The sequence below is a fragment of the Lampris incognitus genome, chromosome 12 (genome assembly GCF_029633865.1).
Source record: "Lampris incognitus isolate fLamInc1 chromosome 12, fLamInc1.hap2, whole genome shotgun sequence".
NCBI lineage: Eukaryota > Metazoa > Chordata > Actinopteri > Lampriformes > Lampridae > Lampris > Lampris incognitus.
Window position 1 is genome coordinate 30746313 of NC_079222.1, and position 18156 is coordinate 30764468.

Consider the following 18156-nt stretch of genomic DNA (forward strand, 5'->3'; position numbering starts at 1 on the left):
GGTCCTAACTACTCCTTCCAGGGCACCATGTGCAGGGGGACTTTCTAATTATTCAGTCATGTGTGGACACCAAGGAAACGAGTTGCTAACGACATGAAAGGATGTGATGTGATAGCAGTTTGACTGATGAAAATAACAATTATTATTATCATTTTCTATTATTATTATTGTTGTGGTTAATATAACAGTAATAAGTGAGGTGACACATTAAACTGAGTTAAACACAAAATTCAGTTTTTAAGTGATAACTTTATTTATTTAAGGAACGACCTAAAGCAGAATTTGTTAAATAAGCCCTGCCCGCAACATTTCTCAGAACTTTGACAAACATTTGTGACCAACGGTGCAGGTTATTAAACATCCATCTCATAATTTTTATTTGGTTCAGTACATGATGTGAGCAAAATTTTTAAAGATTGAATCAAATTTACAGGGGAAGAAGTAAAACATGCTTTGGACATAAATCAAAATGGAGAAAATTCAATGCATTTCGCATGAAGATTTCTATTTGCAAAGTTTTTTGTCATTGACCCCTTGCATTTTTTTGATGTCAGACACGTCTGTCGGAAGATGAGGTCTTTGTATGACTATTCAGGTGTTTAAATTTGCACAATATCACTCCTTTCAATGGCTGATTCCTCCCAAATTTTACATAGTTCTTCAATGCAACCAGCAATTTGTCTGCTGATCTGCAGCTGATTAGCACGTTCTAACTGATGCTGAAATCTGATTGGCTGATGGTGGTTTTGTTTTTTGGAATGTCATTATCTCCTCTGTCGCCTTGCTTCTCCTTTGGCAAACATGTGTTATAAGCAAGTTATAAGCAGGTTATAAGATTGCCATAATGCTACCTATTAGCCAAAGGACACCAAATTTTGTTATCAGACTAACAGCCTGCAAATGTGCACCAAATTAGTTGATGAATATAAAACGCGTTTATGAGTTATAGCAGATTTTGTGAAACAGGCCTCCCCACAACATTTCTGTGAACTTTGGCTAACGATTGTAGCCAAACACCACAGATCATCACAAATCCATTCGATAACCCTTATTCGGTGCAGTTCAGACATGCTGTAAGCTAACGTGATGGACGTTTTGGATCAAGATCCAAAAAAACTATTTTGGAAAAATATCTAAATGGCAGAAAATCTAGTCAGACAGAAATGGGGATGATACACATAGCTGTGTCTTGAATTTTATTTCTATCAGAAGTTACTGAGTTGTTGTTGTTATTGAGTTATTGTTATTAATGTAAACTTGCTAATCATAGCGCCACCCTCTGGCTGATTGAAGATTCTTTTTTTGTATCGAGTTACTTGCAGGATTTCAAACTACCTGCTGAGTTTGATGCTTGTGAGCCTTACAGTTTCAGAGATTCAGACACTTAGCGAAAAATAGAAATAATTGCAATGAATCCTGTCATGTTTGCAAAGAAAATATATGCACGTGAGACAAACTGTGAGCTAAATGTGGACCTGTGTTATTAACTTCTGCTCTGCCGGAACACATTACTTCCTTCTGCCCCAGCCTCATTCCTATCGGTCAACCACAGTACTACCACATCTCCCCTTTCTAGAAGACAAAGGGTAGACTACCTTTGTCTCATCAGACCTTAGAGGATTATTCTGCCTCTTTTGTAGAAAGGTCTGTTCCTATCTAATTCCTGTGAGGAAGAACAATGTTAACATAGTATTACTTAAAGTGCTCAAAACTACACTCCTTAACAACTAAGATAGGCTTTGTTTAACTTACTGTAACATAACACAGGGCTTTTTTTTTCAAATATTCTTATTTCAGTTCTCAGGTTCTCTCTCTTTTTCCCACCATTTCACAGATTAAGCCTACTAGGCTTAACTATGGCTCTCCCAGACCTGGGTCTGATGTTGTTCCCATGTTACTCTGCAGCTGGGAGTACACTTTTGATGGTTCTTTGAGAAATATGCCATTTACTGTTTTCTCTTCTGCTTCGCTAGTTTATCTCTTCAGCCTGGTGGCCAGCACTGTGAGCCTTTGTTTGGCACTCACTTATGGACATCTTGCTGTGCTTCTTCAACCAAGGTCCATTGTTCATCACACCTTTCTGCACATCTGTTAACTGGCTAACTTTTCTCCGTGCTACCTTGATCTTGGCTTCCAGCCTTCTCTTCCATGGGGAGTACTGTTGGTGACCTGTGTTCTTAATCCTGTACCCAAGCATATCCAGGATTATGGTTGCAGTGGTATATACAAGTTCGCTGGTCTCTGTTTTGGTGGCAGTCGAGATATTGCATAAGTCTGTGTTCACATCCGTACGCAGGCTTTGTGATGGCACTTTAGTCTGGCCATGATTCTCATTTGAACTTCAATAACTTCAGCTGTCATGGCTGGTAGGATTGTTTCAGCTGGTTGGAGTCTGTCCTCATGTATCTCCTACCTACTGTGTGGCCATTCAGGGTGCTGAATTGTGTAATCATCCCATTGGAGCCTCTCCATCTCAAATTTTGGCAGTAACTTCCTTCTAGTGATGTTTTAACATTGAGCCACTAGCAGCTTCTGAGTCAGTGTGGAAGTGGGTCCCCTACTGGTCCACAGTTCCCACATACGCTTCATATAGCCCCTCTCCTGGGGTCTGCTCTTACAGTAGCATCCCATCGGTTTCAGGTTCTCAGCCCTTGTCCGTGAATGTCATTTTCCATACTGCTGTTCCACCCTCAAACTCCCAGGCCTCTAGTAGAGGACCCAAGCTTGAGGAAGGCACACACCACCCGAAAAAGGATGAGAGGCAGATTTTATATATATATATATTTGTGTATGTGTGTGTGTGCACATATATATTATTTAAATGTTGAATAAGTGGAACAGTCAAGATAAAACTTCTTTTTTTTTCAGTTAATAATCACGCATTGACTCAGTCAGGCGGCATGATGGCACAGTGGTTAGCGTGGTCGCCTCACAGCAAGAAGGTCCTGGGTTCAAGCCGCAGGGTAGTCCAACCTTGGGGGTCATCCCGGGTCGTCCTCTGTGTGGAGTTTGCATGTTCTCCCCGTGTCTGCATGGGTTTCCTCTGGGTGCTCCAGTTTCCTTCCACAGTCCAAAGACATGTAGGTCAGGTGAATCGCCATACTACATTGTGCTTAGGTGTGAATGTGTGGGCCCTGTGATGGACTGGCGGCCTGCCCAGGGTGTCTCCCCATCTGCCGCCCAATGACTGCTGGGATAGGCTCCAGCATCCCCATGACCCTGAGAGCAGGATAGGCGATTTGAATAATGGATGGATGGGCGACCCAGTCAGCAATTTTTCTGCCATGACAGCTCACGTTCTTTTGCTGCTGCTCCTGTATTGCTTTTATTCTTAAATATATACTGGTTCTGCATACGCATTCATTCATATTTCTAACTCCAGTGGGGTGAAGTAGGGCAACCTTCTTTTCTCGCCGGTTACTGAGGTGAATTGTAGTATTGAAGCGCCATCGATGACGGCTTTTGATAGTCGTCGTGCACACACTTAACTTCAGTCATAGAGTTGACTGAACTAGCTCAGATCTGCTGTTCTGAAACCAAAAACTCTTGAGTTTGACAGTTCAGAGTTAGTCAACCCAGGGTGCAGGTTTAAACCCAGAGCTTGTCAAACCTGCTTTCTGAAAGAGGCATGTGGAAACAGGGATTAAACCCAGGATCCTTTCATAGGAGAATAAGCTCACTGTCCACATAGGAGAGAGAGAAATATCAGACCTAACCCTTCATCATGAATATTAATCTGGCAACTGGTGATAGAGTTTCTAAATTAACTACGTCGTCCCTGCTAGGGAAAAAAATGGCAGATTTGAGCTGACTGGGAAGTGTTAATTTGAACGAATGAGAAGGGAGGAAAATGGAGCACAAGGCAAATAGAGGAAAGATGTTAAAATATAATTCGGGTTAAAATGACAGTGACTTGCAAGACTTATATGGGCAGAGTGAAAGAGTGGGTGTGAAATATTAAAAGAGAGGAGGAGAGCAGCGTTGATGGATCTGACATAGACAACCATGTGCCAAGAATGTGCAAGTTTTTCTTCCAGCCAGTGAATAAAATACTTTATTAATCCGTTGATTAATTTCACTGGTTGGTTTGTCCTGTTTGGTGGGAGGTGTGATAATGAGTTTTACAAAAATGTTGCACAAAAATATCTATAAAAAAAAAGTCTGTACATGATACCCAATGGCATTTTAATGACGCCTTGGTTAAAAAAAAAAAAGGGAGCTACGGTACAGCCATAGAAAATTACCACCGTGTTTCTTGTTTTTATTTTTTTTCTTCTTCTTCTTCTTCTTCTTCTTCTTCTTCTTTTTCTTTCACATAACTATACAAACACTACAAACATATAACCACTGCAGAATTTGTATGGGAACACTTTAAGAACTCTTTATACACCGCAGTATTTCTTTATTGTAATACCAGCGTATTTCTGTTGTTTGTTATTATTTACAGCATACTGTAGTATTTCTATAAATACTACTTCTAGTATTTCTTATTACTTACATTATACTGTAAGTGATAAGAAATACCAGAAATATGTTGGTCATTTGTATAGTACTACCCATAGTTTTTCAATAGTAATGTGACGTAAAACCCACAGGAATTTTTTTTTTTATTATTGTTTTTTCTAAAGTCCATTTTTGTATGAGGTCCTTTCTTCACATCAGTCTCATTGTAGGGACAGTAGGAGGTCATCTACAAATGTCCTTTATGTGATCTATTTACACTGCCATGGCCATGTCATTCCCACATATAAACCAAACTTCTACTTTAAATCCCTTTTTTATGGTTTATATTTTCATAAAGATTTAATGATCTCATATGAAGAGCTATATTTCATGTTGCATAAATAGCTACCTTAATGTTTACTGTAATACCCAGGGTTGAGAGTGGGAGGACATGACGGGCAATGTTTGGTTAAGGTGGGAACTACGGGTGTGGATGTAAAGGAAACTCTCATGGCTCTCTGCTTGTCCTGAAACTCATTTGCTTTCATTGAAATGTGTTTATTTCCCCCACTTTAATGGACATTTGTCATTTGCATGCTTCCAACAAAAAATTTTTGCAAGTAGGTTTCCTTTTCAGTATATAAGTCAAATTGTGGTCTGGCTGAATATCAACATGAGCGAGGGACATATTCCCCAAGGCTAAAGAGACGGTTTGCATTATGTAAAATTTTTCTTTACATGACATAATCCACGACAACATTTCAAGATGGGGTGCAAAACAAAACAAAAAACAAAAACAAAAACAAGGGAACAAAATAACAGTACAGTGGGGCAGCTTAGCATAAAAATTGTGCATTTTGTGATAAAAGCGGCAAACTTGGTCCATATGTAGCTTAATATACGTATTTAGAAGAAATTTGGATATGGAGCCATTGAAAATTAACCCCGTAGTGGCCATGGCAGGCATGGACGTTATTAGATCGCTTTTAGCGGGGCTGTGGCCTCCCTAAATTTCATATCAGCCATTATGACAAGACAGGAGGATGTTACTGTTCCAGAGATACCAATGTTGAAAAAACTAAGTTCCCAGTCCCTTTTGAGACATTATTCATCTGTACACTATGTATAGACATCTATACCTAAACACTCCTCTATTCATCTATACACTCTGTATAGACATCTATACCTAAACACTCCTCTATTCATCTATACACTCTGTATAGACATCTATACCTAAACACTCCTCTATTCATCTATACACTATGTATGGACATCTATACCTAAACACTCCTCTATTCATTGATACACTATGTATAGACATCTATACCTAAACACTCCTCTATTCATCTATACACTATGTATAGACATTTATACCTAAACACTCCTCTATTCATCTATACACTATGTATGGACATCTATACCTAAACACTCCTCTATTCATCTATACACTATGTATGGACATCTATACCTAAACACTCCTCTATTCATCTATACACTATGTATAGACATTTATTCCTAAACACTCCTGTATTAATATATACACTATGTATAGACATCTATACCTAAACACTCCTCTATTCATCTATACACTATGTATAGACATATATACCTAAACACTCCTCTATTCATCTATACACTATGTATGGACATCTATACCTAAACACTCCTCTATTCATCTATACACTCTGTATAGACATCTATACCTAAACACCCCTCTGTTCATCTATACACTCTGTATAGACATCTATACCTAAACACTCCTCTATTCATCTATACACTCTGTATAGACATCTATACCTAAACACTCCTCTTCTGTTGGGCATTGTTTAGAACCAGCGATTGCAAGAAACAATACACAATTCATTACTTCAACAGTGTTCATTGTTTGTTTTTTTATTTTTTATTTTTATTTACAAAAGCAACTTCTTATCCACTTAGCTTTTTCAACATGCATTGGTGACATCCGATATGTAAAATGGCATATCTCTGGTTCTAGTTGGACCAGAACCATAATACTGGTATCTCTGGAAAGGCAACATCCTCCTGTCTTGTCATAATGGCTGATATGAAATTTAGGGAGGGCACAGCCCTGCTAAAAGCGATCTAATAACGCCCATGCCTGCCATGGCCACTACGGGGTTAATTTTCAGTGGCTTCACATCCACATTTCTTCTAAATATACTAAGCTACATATGTACCAAGTTTGGCGCTTTTATCACAAAAGGCACAATCCTTATGAATATTGGAGCTCAGCTGCCCCACTGGTAGGACTGCTGTACGTTACGATCCACATCAGTCCAGCGGAGGTGAGGAGGAGTTTACGGAAACGCCTCTGAAATTTCACTTCCTACTGTGTGTGGGGGGGGGGGCGTTACGACCCGTAAAGACAAGGTGTGGCGAGTTTACAAAGACGACTTCTGAAATAGTCACCTCCGAAGTCACCTCCGTTATTTCACCCGGTAAGCCGAAAAGACGCTTTGCTGTGGTTAATTTGCCCTCTTCTGCGTGCTTGCTGGCATCTGTGGCCTTTCTTTTTTAATATTCGGTTTTTGATCGTTTGGTGTAAGAAATAACAACTGCACACGTCGCTGGTTTCAGTTTAGGTTTAACAGAGACGCCCTGTGTCGAATTATCCAGTAAGGCCACCACGAGTGTGACAGGATATTTGTCTAGTGGTTTTATACAGGATGTGAAGTGGTCCGTCTACTGGTTTTGTATAGGATGTGAAGTGGTCCGTCTAGGGGACCTGATCCCACGGGCAGTCGGCCCGTGAGGTAGAGGCGGTGGGTCAAATCTGCGAGAGCATCCCGCGGAGACACGCGAGTGATAGGGATGCTAAGTAGGGACGACATAAGAATCCAGTGTTAGTACTTGACGATTTGTTCAGGCGTCACCTGATTATAATTCAATTTCATTATGCTTCTGTTCCTCAGTTTGGGATTGAACCCCCGGAAAAATGTCTGTTTGGGTGAGTGATTATGTATTCAGTAGTTATCACATGGTGACAGTATGAATGCAGTTTAGTTTTATAGCCCATCTGATGTTCAATATATCATTTTTCATGTATAGATAAGATAATGTACATCATGTCGTGTCTTCTTATGATGTAGGATGACTTGGATTTGCTTTTAGACACTCCCAATTCACTGGCTGTAACAGTAAGTTGCACATACTTATGGGTTACAGTGGGGTTTTCAAATGTGTTCGTGTCACACACACACACACACACACACACACACACACACACACACACACACACACACACACACACACACAGACACTGATTGTGTTGCATGACCCTATTTGATAAAATCAATCTTCTGAACAGGAGGATTTTTAGCCCCATGGACACTGACATTGTGTAGATTACAGTGAAACCTATGACTGACCTAGTCCCTATATTCTGATTTAAACTGGGCTCATTTCTAATAAATCAAATTCCAACAAAGTGAAATTATTTTGCTAGTGACTAACTATTACTACCTCTTCAAGATCTTGCAGAGATTGTTAGTTGTAGATTTATGATAAGGGCGTTCAGGTAGCATAGCGGTTTATTCCGCTGCCTACCAACACGGGGATCGCCGGTTCGAATCCCTGTGTTACCTCCGGCTTGGTCAGATGTCCCTTCAGACGTAATTGCCCGTGTCTGCGGGTAGGGAGCCGGATTTGGGTATGTGTTCTAGTTGCTGCACTTGCACCTCCTCTGGTCGGTCGGGGCACCTGTTCAGGGGGGAGTGGAAATTGGGAGAATAGCCTGACCCTCCCATGCACGACATGCCCCTGGTGAAACTCCTCACTGTCAGGTGAAAAGAAGCAGCTGGCGACTCCACATGTATCGGAGGAAGCATGTGGTAGTCTGCAGCCCTCTCCGGATCGGCAGAGGGGGTGGAGCAGCGACCGGAAAGGCTCGGAAGAGCAGGGTAATTGGCCGGGTACAGCTGGGGAGAAAAAGGAGGGGAAAAAAACAAGAACAAAAACAAAAACAAAAAACAACTCATGATATTCCAGCACAACTGAAAGTCTCAACAGCAACAGCAGAATTTCAAAAAAGTTCCGTAGTCAGGATGAATTTCGAACAGCAAATTAAATTAACTAAATTAGTATTTTTGCTTGTAAAGAAATTTAATAACAGATATAAAATTTCCCTATACAACACCAAATAGATATCATGAACAGAAAAAAAGACATCAACAAATTCATAGGTATTATATGACTTGAAATCTAGATCAACTTTTATGATTATCTATGTCTTTATCATGATGAGTGCCTGTTTCTGGCTTCCACAGTCCAGTGCAAGAGGAACTGTAAAGGATAAGGCAAATTTTAAGGTGGCAGATGACGTTGCAGCATTAAGGGAGGCCATAGAGGGCATTGGTAAGTTCAGTGAAAACTTCCCTTCACCAATCTAACTCATTTTCATAAACATATGGAAAAAATATAATCATTCAAAGCAAGTAAATGCATTTCAGTGGGTGAATTGTGGTGTAGTGTGAGTGGAGGGAGTTGCGTGGACCTACGGCTGTATAGTATTGGGAACCTATATGTACAGACATGCTCAGATTTGTTGGTACCCTTACAAATCATTCAAATAAAGCTTCATTCCTCCTGAAAAGGGGTGAAATTAAAATCTATTTTGTCATATATTCCTGCATGCCTTTGGTATGACATAGAATAAAGCAAATAAGCTGTGAAAGGAGGTCAATTATTGCTTATTATACAAAGATATTCTACATTATCCTGGACACCTTTGTTAGCACCCCTTGGAAAAGATATTAAATAATTGGATTATAGAGATATTTCAAAGTAATTCTTTTTTTTTTATTAGCATCACACGTCTCCAATCTTGTAATTGCTCATTCAGCCTATTTAAATGGAGAAAAGTAGTCACTATGCTGTCTGGTATCATTGTGTGCACCACACTGGACATGGACCAGAGAAAGCAAAGGAGACAGTTGTCTGAGGAGCTCAGAAAGAACATAATAGACAAGCATGGTAAAGGTCCTAAACACCACCATGCCTCCACAGGTATGTCCTCTGAACCAACCGCCTTTCCACTCTTCATCCTCTTCATAGCTGCCCTCACTTCATCCTTGCTAATCCACCGCACTTCCTGATTCACTATCCCCACATCATCCAACCTTCTCTCTCTCTCATGTTCTTTATTCATCAGCCCCTCCAAGTACTCCTCCCACCTTCTCAACATAGTCTCCTCACTTGTCAGTACATTTCTATCTCTATCTTTCATTGCCCTAACCTGCTGCACATCCTTCCCAGCTCGGTCCCTCTGTCTAGCCAATCAGTACTACTCTTTTTCTCCTTCCTCATACAACTCACCATACACCTTTTCTTTTGCCTTCGCCACCTCTTTCTTGATCTTAAGCTGCATCTCCTTGTACTCCTGTCTACTTTCTTCATCTCTCTGACTAACCCACTTCATCTTTGCCAACCTCTTCCTCTGGAAACTTTGCTGCACTTCCTCATTCCACCATCAAGTCTCCTTGTCTTCCTTCCTCTGTCCTGATGACACACCAAGTACCTTCCTAGCTATCTCCCTCACTATTTCTGCAGTGGTTGCCCAGCCATCGGCCAACTCTTCACTACCACCCAGTGCCTGTCTTAACTCCTCACTGAACTCCACACAACAGTCTTCCTTCTTCAAGTTCCACCATTTCATCCTTGGCTCTGCCTTCACTCTCTTCCCCTTCTTGGTCTCCAGAGTCATCCTACACACCACCATCCGATGCTGCCTAGCTACGTTCTCCCCTGTCACCACCTTGCAGTCGCCAATCTCTTTTAGATTGCACCTCCTGCATAAGATATAGTCCACCTGTGTGCACTTTCCTCCACTCTTATACATCACCCTGTGTTCTTCCCTCTTCTTGAAATATGTATTCACCACAGCCATTTCTATCTTCTTCACAAAATCCACCACCATCTGTCCTTCCACATTCCTCTCCTTGACACAATACCTACCCATCACCTCCTTATAACTTCCATTCCCTTCACCAGTGTGCACCTTGAGGTTTGCTCTAATCACCACTCTCTTCTCCTTGGGTACACTCTCCACCACTTCTTCCAACTCACTCCAGAATTCTTCTCTGTCTTCCATCTCACACCCAACTTGCGGGGCATATGCTGACAACATTCATCATCACACCTTCGATTCCCAGCTTCATGCTCATCACTCTATCTGACGCTCTCTTCACCTCCAACATACTCTTGACATACTCTTCCTTCAGAATTACCCCTACCCCACTTTGCACCATGGTAGAACAGTTTGAACCCACCTCTGATGCTCCTGGCCTTACTCCCCTTCCACCTGGTCTCTTGCACACACAGTATATCTACCTTCCTTCTCTCCATCATATCAGCCATCTCTCTTCCTTTACCAGTCATAGTGCCAACATTCAAAGTTCCAACTCTCACCTCCACACTCCTACCCTTCCTCCTCTCCTGCTGCCCCTGGACATGCCTTCCCCCCTCTCCTTCTCCTTTGCCCAACAGTAGCATAGTTTCCACCGGCACCCTGCTGGCCAGCAGTATCTGTGGCGGCCGTTGTTAACCCGGGCCTCAACAGATCAGGTATGGAAACTTGATTTATGATCCACATATCTGATTAGGCAAACGTTTTACGCTGGATGCCCTCTCTGACCCAACTCTCCCCATTTATCTGGCCTTGGGACCGGCACTAAGAATGCACTGGCTTGTGCATCCCCAGTGGCTGGGTTGGGTCCTCCAATAGGATAACAACCCAAAACACAGAGCTAAAAGCACCCAAGAATGGATAAGAACAAACCATTGGGCTATTCTGAAGTGGCCTTCTATGAGTCCTGATCTGAATGCTATCGAACATCTTTGGAAAGAGCTGAAACTTGCAGTCTGGAAAAGGCACCCATCAAACCTGAGACAGCTTCAGCAGTTTGCTCAGGAAGAGTGGGCTAAAATACCTGTTAACAGGTGTAGAAGTATCATTGAGAGCTTCAGAAAATGTTTGATCGTAGTGATTGCCTCTAAAGGTTGTGCTACACAATATTTGGTTAAGGGTCTCATCATTTTTGGTCCATGCCATTTTCATTTGTTTTATTATTTACAATATCATATTGAATAGAAAATTAAAAGCAAAGTATATGAAATAAACACTGGTGGATGTCAACTACTTTTGTCAGTTTCAAGTTATTTCAGAGAAAATTGTGCATTCTTCGTTTTTTGTGGAGGAGCACCAACAAATGTGTCCAGGCTATTGTAGAATATCTGTGTAGAATAAGCAATAATTCATCTCTTTTCACAGCTTCTTTGTTTTATTCCATGACATGCCAAAGCCATGCAAGTACACATGACAAAATAACTTCTAATTTCATCACTTTTCAGGTGGAATGAAACATTTCAATGAGCTGTAAGGGGATCATGTCTGTATTGTGTGTTGTTGGTAAATGTGTTTATTGTGTTTTATTCTTTTTCAGGTACCACAGAAACTACCTTAATTGAAGTGCTTGCACAAAGAAGCAATGCTCAGCGTCAGCTTATTGCTAATGCCTACCAGAAGGCAACAGGAAGGGTACATGGACAAACATTTATCCAAGTTTACTTTCATTCTTTAATTAGTATTGGATATTGGATGAAGACAAACATGTCTTCATCCAATGAATGTGGAGAAGTTTCTATAGAATAGAAATGTGGAGAAGTTTCCATAGAATAATGGTGCTTTCCAACCTTTTTCTTCCACTGTTTGCCAGACATTAATAGCTGACCTGGAGGGTGATACCCGCGGAGACTTTGAGGATGTGCTTGTTGCCTTGGTAACACCTCCTGCTGTTTATGACTGCCGAGAGGTCATTAAAGCCATCAAGGTGAAATTTGTTGAATGAAGTTTAAGATAAATGTTTCAAATTTTTATCCTTGACTGAGTAGGATGCAAATATACTTGCATGTACACCTTTTCAGCAAACTTGTGTAACATCAGCACATTAGTGCTAACTTATCCTAAGTGTGCAAGACATAGTGTATTTGCCTGTGTGTATCCCATAGTAGCTTTACTTGTTTAATGGAGTAAGAAGATGGATGATATGCAAGTAACATTATTTGTGGGTGGCGCAGTGGTTAGCGCAGTCGCCTGACAGCAAGAAGGTCCTGGGTTCGAGCCCTGGGGTAGTCCAACCTTGGGGTCGTCCCAGGCCGTCCTCTGTGTGGAGTTCCCATGTTCTCCCCATGTCTGCGTGGGTTTCCTCCGGGTGCTCCGGTTTCCTCCCACAGTCCAAAGACATGTAGGTCAGGTGAATCGGCCATACTGAATTGCCCCTAGGTATGGATGTGTGTGTGTGTGTGTGTGTGTGTGTGTGTGTGTGTGTGTGTGTGTGTGTGTGTGTGTGTGTGTGTGGGCCCTGTAATGGACTGGCGGCCTGTCCAGGGTCTCTCCCCGCCTGCCGCCCAATGACTGTTGGGATAGGTTCCAGCATCCCCCGTGACCCTGAGAGCAGGATAAGCAGTTTGGATAATGGGTGGATGATTTCAGTAGATAAGGATCTGTTGTGCAACGAGGGTAAAAAAAACCTCACCAGATTTGTTGTCTGTTTCTTACACAGGGTGCTGGTACTACAGAAAGTACTCTGACTGAAATATTTGCCTCCAGATCAAACAGACAGATAAATGCCCTCTCTGGGGCATACCTGGCAGGTCAGCATGTCCACTGCTTTCTTCACTGCTCAGTGTACATTAGTACTATGTTAAAAGATGTTGTGCATGTAGTTGTGTGTGCCTGTGCCAGTGCATAACTCTGACAGCAATACGATTTTTACAAATTTGTTTTACAATCATGTTCTTTTTTATTTTATACCAGAAACCGGGAAGTCACTTAGTCATGATCTGCAGTCGGAGGTATCTGGAGACTATGGCAAAACTCTGCTAATCTTGATTGAGGTACAACAATAAACATTTGGGTGGGGCTGCTGATATACTGGGATATACTGATATACTGTGATATTTTGAGGGATTGCAAAACATTGCTAACCATTTCCAAAATCATATATTTCTTAATACATCTGTGAACATTTCTATCAGAAAAACTTTCCAAGTACCTTTATTGCTGCTCAGCTTGGCAAAAAAATGATTGTAATTCTCCTGAGAGCAATTTTTTGTATTTTTTCTCGAACTAATAACGGGAGTGAACAACACTGAAGTATGTTCCCCCAAATCGTTGAATTGGTAATACAGTAATTTGTCTTTGAAAGGCCAAGATTTGAGAAACAGACACATATTCTCTACAGAAGCAGTGTGCAACATGGGCTGGTGTAGGTGGAGAGAGCTAGCAGCATGTGGCTAGTTAGCAAGAGCCCCGGGATAGCCGATTAGCTCAGAGTCGACAGACAACGAGATGCGGATTTCCCCACTGTTACTTTATTTCTATCATACACACATCGACCATACAACGCCAGGTCTCCACGACGCTATGTTCAGCGATCATACATGAAGAATAAAACATAGAAATTATAACCTGCACCAACTTGTTACGGTGAGAGCTCCCCCTTGTGGACGTCGGTCGAAGCAGCACTGAGAACGGCTCTACTCTAGCGCGTCAAAACAAAACAAAAGGAGGAGCCACCCTGTGGCGCTATTTGGTATTGCAGCACTACTATATATTTACCGGACTGTTACAACCGTTAACAAATACCTCCAACCTGTTTGTGTGGCAATAACGTTTCTTGAATCTTGAACCTTTTCACAATTTTGCGGTGTCGCTTGTTTTTTGTTTTTTTTTTCTTCTTCAAATTGTGACAGTAACATTTCTAAATGACAACCAACTGCCACTGAATGCTGAATGAAAGTGGAAGAAAGAATGCAGCCATGTTGTTATTGGTATCTGTGTCACAGCTGTGCCGTCTCCTCGCAGGGCAAGAGGGATGAGAGCACCAACGTGGACAGCGCCAAAGCAAAGGCAGACGCCAAGGTATGATCAGCTCCTGTGATTGTACACTTTGTAATCAGGGCTACATGCAGGTGTAGGTGTTGTCTCCACCTCACTCTCACCATGAGTATAGAGAACGGCCATCTGTCATCCTAAATGTTTTTCTAATCACACATTTTACAGCCTCGTGCTAAGATCGCGGTGTACCCTGGGTGTTGCCAACATAGCACAGTCATGGCTTGCCGAAACAATTTCATGGGCTGACGTGAAAACGAAGGTGTAGAAGGCAAATCAATTCATGTCTGAAGGCTTTATCTGTTTGTCAGTTTTGTTTTTTTTTTAATGTTAGATTTATCTAAGTTGCTCCCTTCTGTGAGTGTATGACCTGATGTTGGGTAATTGTCAAGGAAACTCGATTGTTTTGAATTTGTGGACTTGGCCTCATTGATTTGTGGGCCTTTAGCACGCCCACGTCCACAAATAACAGGCGTCACTAGTTGGGCCATGTTTTGCACAAGTCTGTGATGTCCGTGTGCAGTATTTCAAAACCCTCCCCGGTTACCGCCCTAAACTTTCTGAGTTCTTGGGAAGTGAGTCAGACGAGCCTGTTCTCATTTATCATGAGAAATTAATATGATGCGCCTCTTTTTAAGTCGTCTGTGACAGTGTGATTTTTGATTTACTTCAATTCATTTTTCAGTTTGTGTCATGCATTAATCTGCGGATATGCTTGCACCCCTCCTTCCCACCACTTTCTCCTGACACAGGCCCTGTATGAAGCAGGGGAGAAGAAGTGGGGGACCGATGAGAGCAAGTTTATTGACATCCTGTGTCACAGGAGTGTTCCCCAGCTGAGACAGAGTGAGCAGACCTTTTCTCACCGTCCCTTTCTGTAGACCCCATCGTATTCAAGAGAAAATTCCGCAGTTAATCCCTCTAGTTGTGATAAAATATTGTTTTAAATTCCTCCGTAGCCCTTGTGGAGTACAAGAGTATAAGCAAGAAGACTCTGCAGGAAAGCATTGAGAGTGAGATGTCTGGAAACCTGGAGGAGCTACTGGTGGCCATCGGTAAGATGAAATGTGCTGCAATAGAGTTTGGTTTATAACTCATAAAAGGGTTTTTTGTTTTTCCCCCCCTCTGCATTACACTGTATATGCAGCAGGAGATCTTGCAAATATTAACTCAGGAAAACAACATTAAAGTCTCTTTCACGTCAGTCAAGCTTTTTTTTTCTCTAATTCTTGCACCTCTCACCAGTCAAGTGTGTCAAGAGCACCCCTGCGTACCTGGCAGAGAGACTTTACAAGAGCATGAAGGTAAGTTGTGTTCCTGTTTGTCGAACGCTTGTTGAAGCCCACAGTACACAATTCCACCAGTTGTTCGCTAATGAAAAATCCTCATATTTGCTGCATCCTGCATCCCATTCAGCCACAGCAGACTTTCCTATTGGTCTCTAGCAGTGTGGAAGGGAATGTTAAGCCACTATACTTACCGCTGTTGTTCTGACGGTGTACACAACATGGAGAGAAATGTGTCACTGGTCTTCTGCATAACAGTGCTAGAACAACAGATAAAGTCAAACTACGTCAACAGAAACACTGCCATTGTAAATGTCTTCTCTTTTTCTTTTTTTTTCTTTTTTGGTTTGTTTGCTACAGTGCTGCTGCAATATATTCTTAAAATTTTTTTTTTTTTGTTTGTTAAAAGAAACACTTAATGGTAGGGAAAGTGCTCAACAAATAAGGAGCAAAATAATCCAGTATATTATATATACACTACCGTTCAAAAGTTTGGGATCACCCAAACAATTTCGTGTTTTCCATGAAAAGTCACACTTATTCACCACCATATGTTGTGAAATGAATAGAAAATAGAGTCAAGACATTGACAAGGTTAGAAATAATGATTTGTATTTGAAATAAGATTTTTTTTACATCAAACTTTGCTTTCGTCAAAGAATCCTCCATTTGCAGCAATTACAGCATTGCAGACCTTTGGCATTCTAGCTGTTAATTTGTTGAGGTAATCTGGAGAAATTGCACCCCACGCTTCCAGAAGCAGCTCCCACAAGTTGGATTGGTTGGATGGGCACTTCTTTGAGCAGATTGAGTTTCTGGAGCATCACATTTGTGGGGTCAATTAAACGCTCAAAATGGCCAGAAAAAGAGAACTTTCATCTGAAACTCGACAGTCTATTCTTGTTCTTAGAAATGAAGGCTATTCCATGCGAGAAATTGCTAAGAAATTGAAGATTTCCTACACCGGTGTGTACTACTCCCTTCAGAGGACAGCACAAACAGGCTCTAACAGGTACTATTTAATGAAGATGCCAGTTGGGGACCTGTGAGGCGTCTGTTTCTCAAACTAGAGACTCTAATGTACTTATCTTCTTGCTCAGTTGTGCAACGCGGCCTCCCACTTCTTTTTCTACTCTGGTTAGAGCCTGTTTGTGCTGTCCTCTGAAGGGAGTAGTACACACCGGTGTAGGAAATCTTCAATTTCTTAGCAATTTCTCGCATGGAATAGCCTTCATTTCTAAGAACAAGAATAGACTGTCGAGTTTCAGATGAAAGTTCTCTTTTTCTGGCCATTTTGAGCGTTTAATTGACCCCACAAATGTGATGCTCCAGAAACTCAATCTGCTCAAAGAAGTGCCCATCCAACCAATCCAACTTGTGGGAGCTGCTTCTGGAAGCGTGGGGTGCAATTTCTCCAGATTACCTCAACAAATTAACAGCTAGAATGCCAAAGGTCTGCAATGCTGTAATTGCTGCAAATGGAGGATTCTTTGACGAAAGCAAAGTTTGATGTAAAAAAAATCTTATTTCAAATACAAATCATTATTTCTAACCTTGTCAATGTCTTGACTCTATTTTCTATTCATTTCACAACATATGGTGGTGAATAAGTGTGACTTTTCATGGAAAACACGAAATTGTTTGGGTGATCCCAAACTTTTGAACGGTAGTGTATATACACAAAGCAGAAGAAACCTTGAGCAGGAAATATTTCCTCTACCAATGATCATATATATATATATATATATATATATAATTATTATTATTAAAATCTTTGTAGTTGGAACGTAGGAAAGACATGAATTGAGACCTGATCTGAGTAGTTACCAGGGTGGTTGCCTTAGTGCACCTTATCTTTCTTTTGAGTTGATTTAACAGCAACTTTTGTCACTTTTTTTGCTTTCCACCATCTGGCCTTTTTTCTTTTTTTCCAGGGTATGGGGACCACAGAGTCCACACTGACAAGAATACTGGTTAGCCGCTCAGAAGTTGACTTGCTAGATATCAGAGCCGAGTACAAAAAGCTATTTGGCTGCTCTCTCCACTCCCAACTAGAGGTATGCACACCCACATTCTCACAAAAAATTCAGTTTCACTTGCTTTTCCTCTCATTTTATTAATATTTGGTATCATTACTAATCAAAAGATTGTCTACTTTGCGTTAATGAAACTTAAGTGATGTACTTCTCTCTTCTTGTCTTTTGTGTCCACATAGTCTGAAGTCTCAGGTAGCTATGGTCAAACCCTGAGGATTCTCTGTGGTGGAGACGACTAACCTCCAGTCTTGGATGAAGTCGTTCATTGAAGCTTCACCCAACACAAAGCAGAAGAAACCTTGAGCAGGAAATATTTCCTCTACCAATGATCAGTAGTTCATATTTCAAGTACTTCCCTCCTAATGCTTTAACTTGGCTTTGACAAGTTGGGTCCAGCTACAAAATCAGTGACCACCAAAGAAAACCAAATGATAAAACTCCACTACAGTTAAGAAGGCATCAGTGTTCAGAGTTTGGC

At 41.3% G+C, this 18156-nt stretch overlaps 1 protein-coding gene across 1 annotated transcript; it reads left to right on the plus strand.

The window, feature by feature from the left end:
• The first annotated feature begins 6780 nt into the window (after positions 1–6780).
• On the plus strand, positions 6781–17996 carry anxa3b (annexin A3b). Its single transcript, XM_056291230.1, has 14 exons — positions 6781–6902; positions 7377–7411; positions 7554–7601; positions 8730–8817; positions 11904–11998; positions 12177–12290; positions 13023–13113; positions 13277–13356; positions 14327–14383; positions 15109–15202; positions 15316–15411; positions 15602–15660; positions 17577–17699; positions 17858–17996. Exons 2-14 carry the CDS (start codon positions 7400–7402, stop codon positions 17915–17917), a joined length of 1017 nt encoding a protein of 338 aa, XP_056147205.1. The 5' UTR covers positions 6781–6902; positions 7377–7399; the 3' UTR covers positions 17918–17996.
• The last annotated feature ends 160 nt before the right edge of the window (positions 17997–18156 follow it).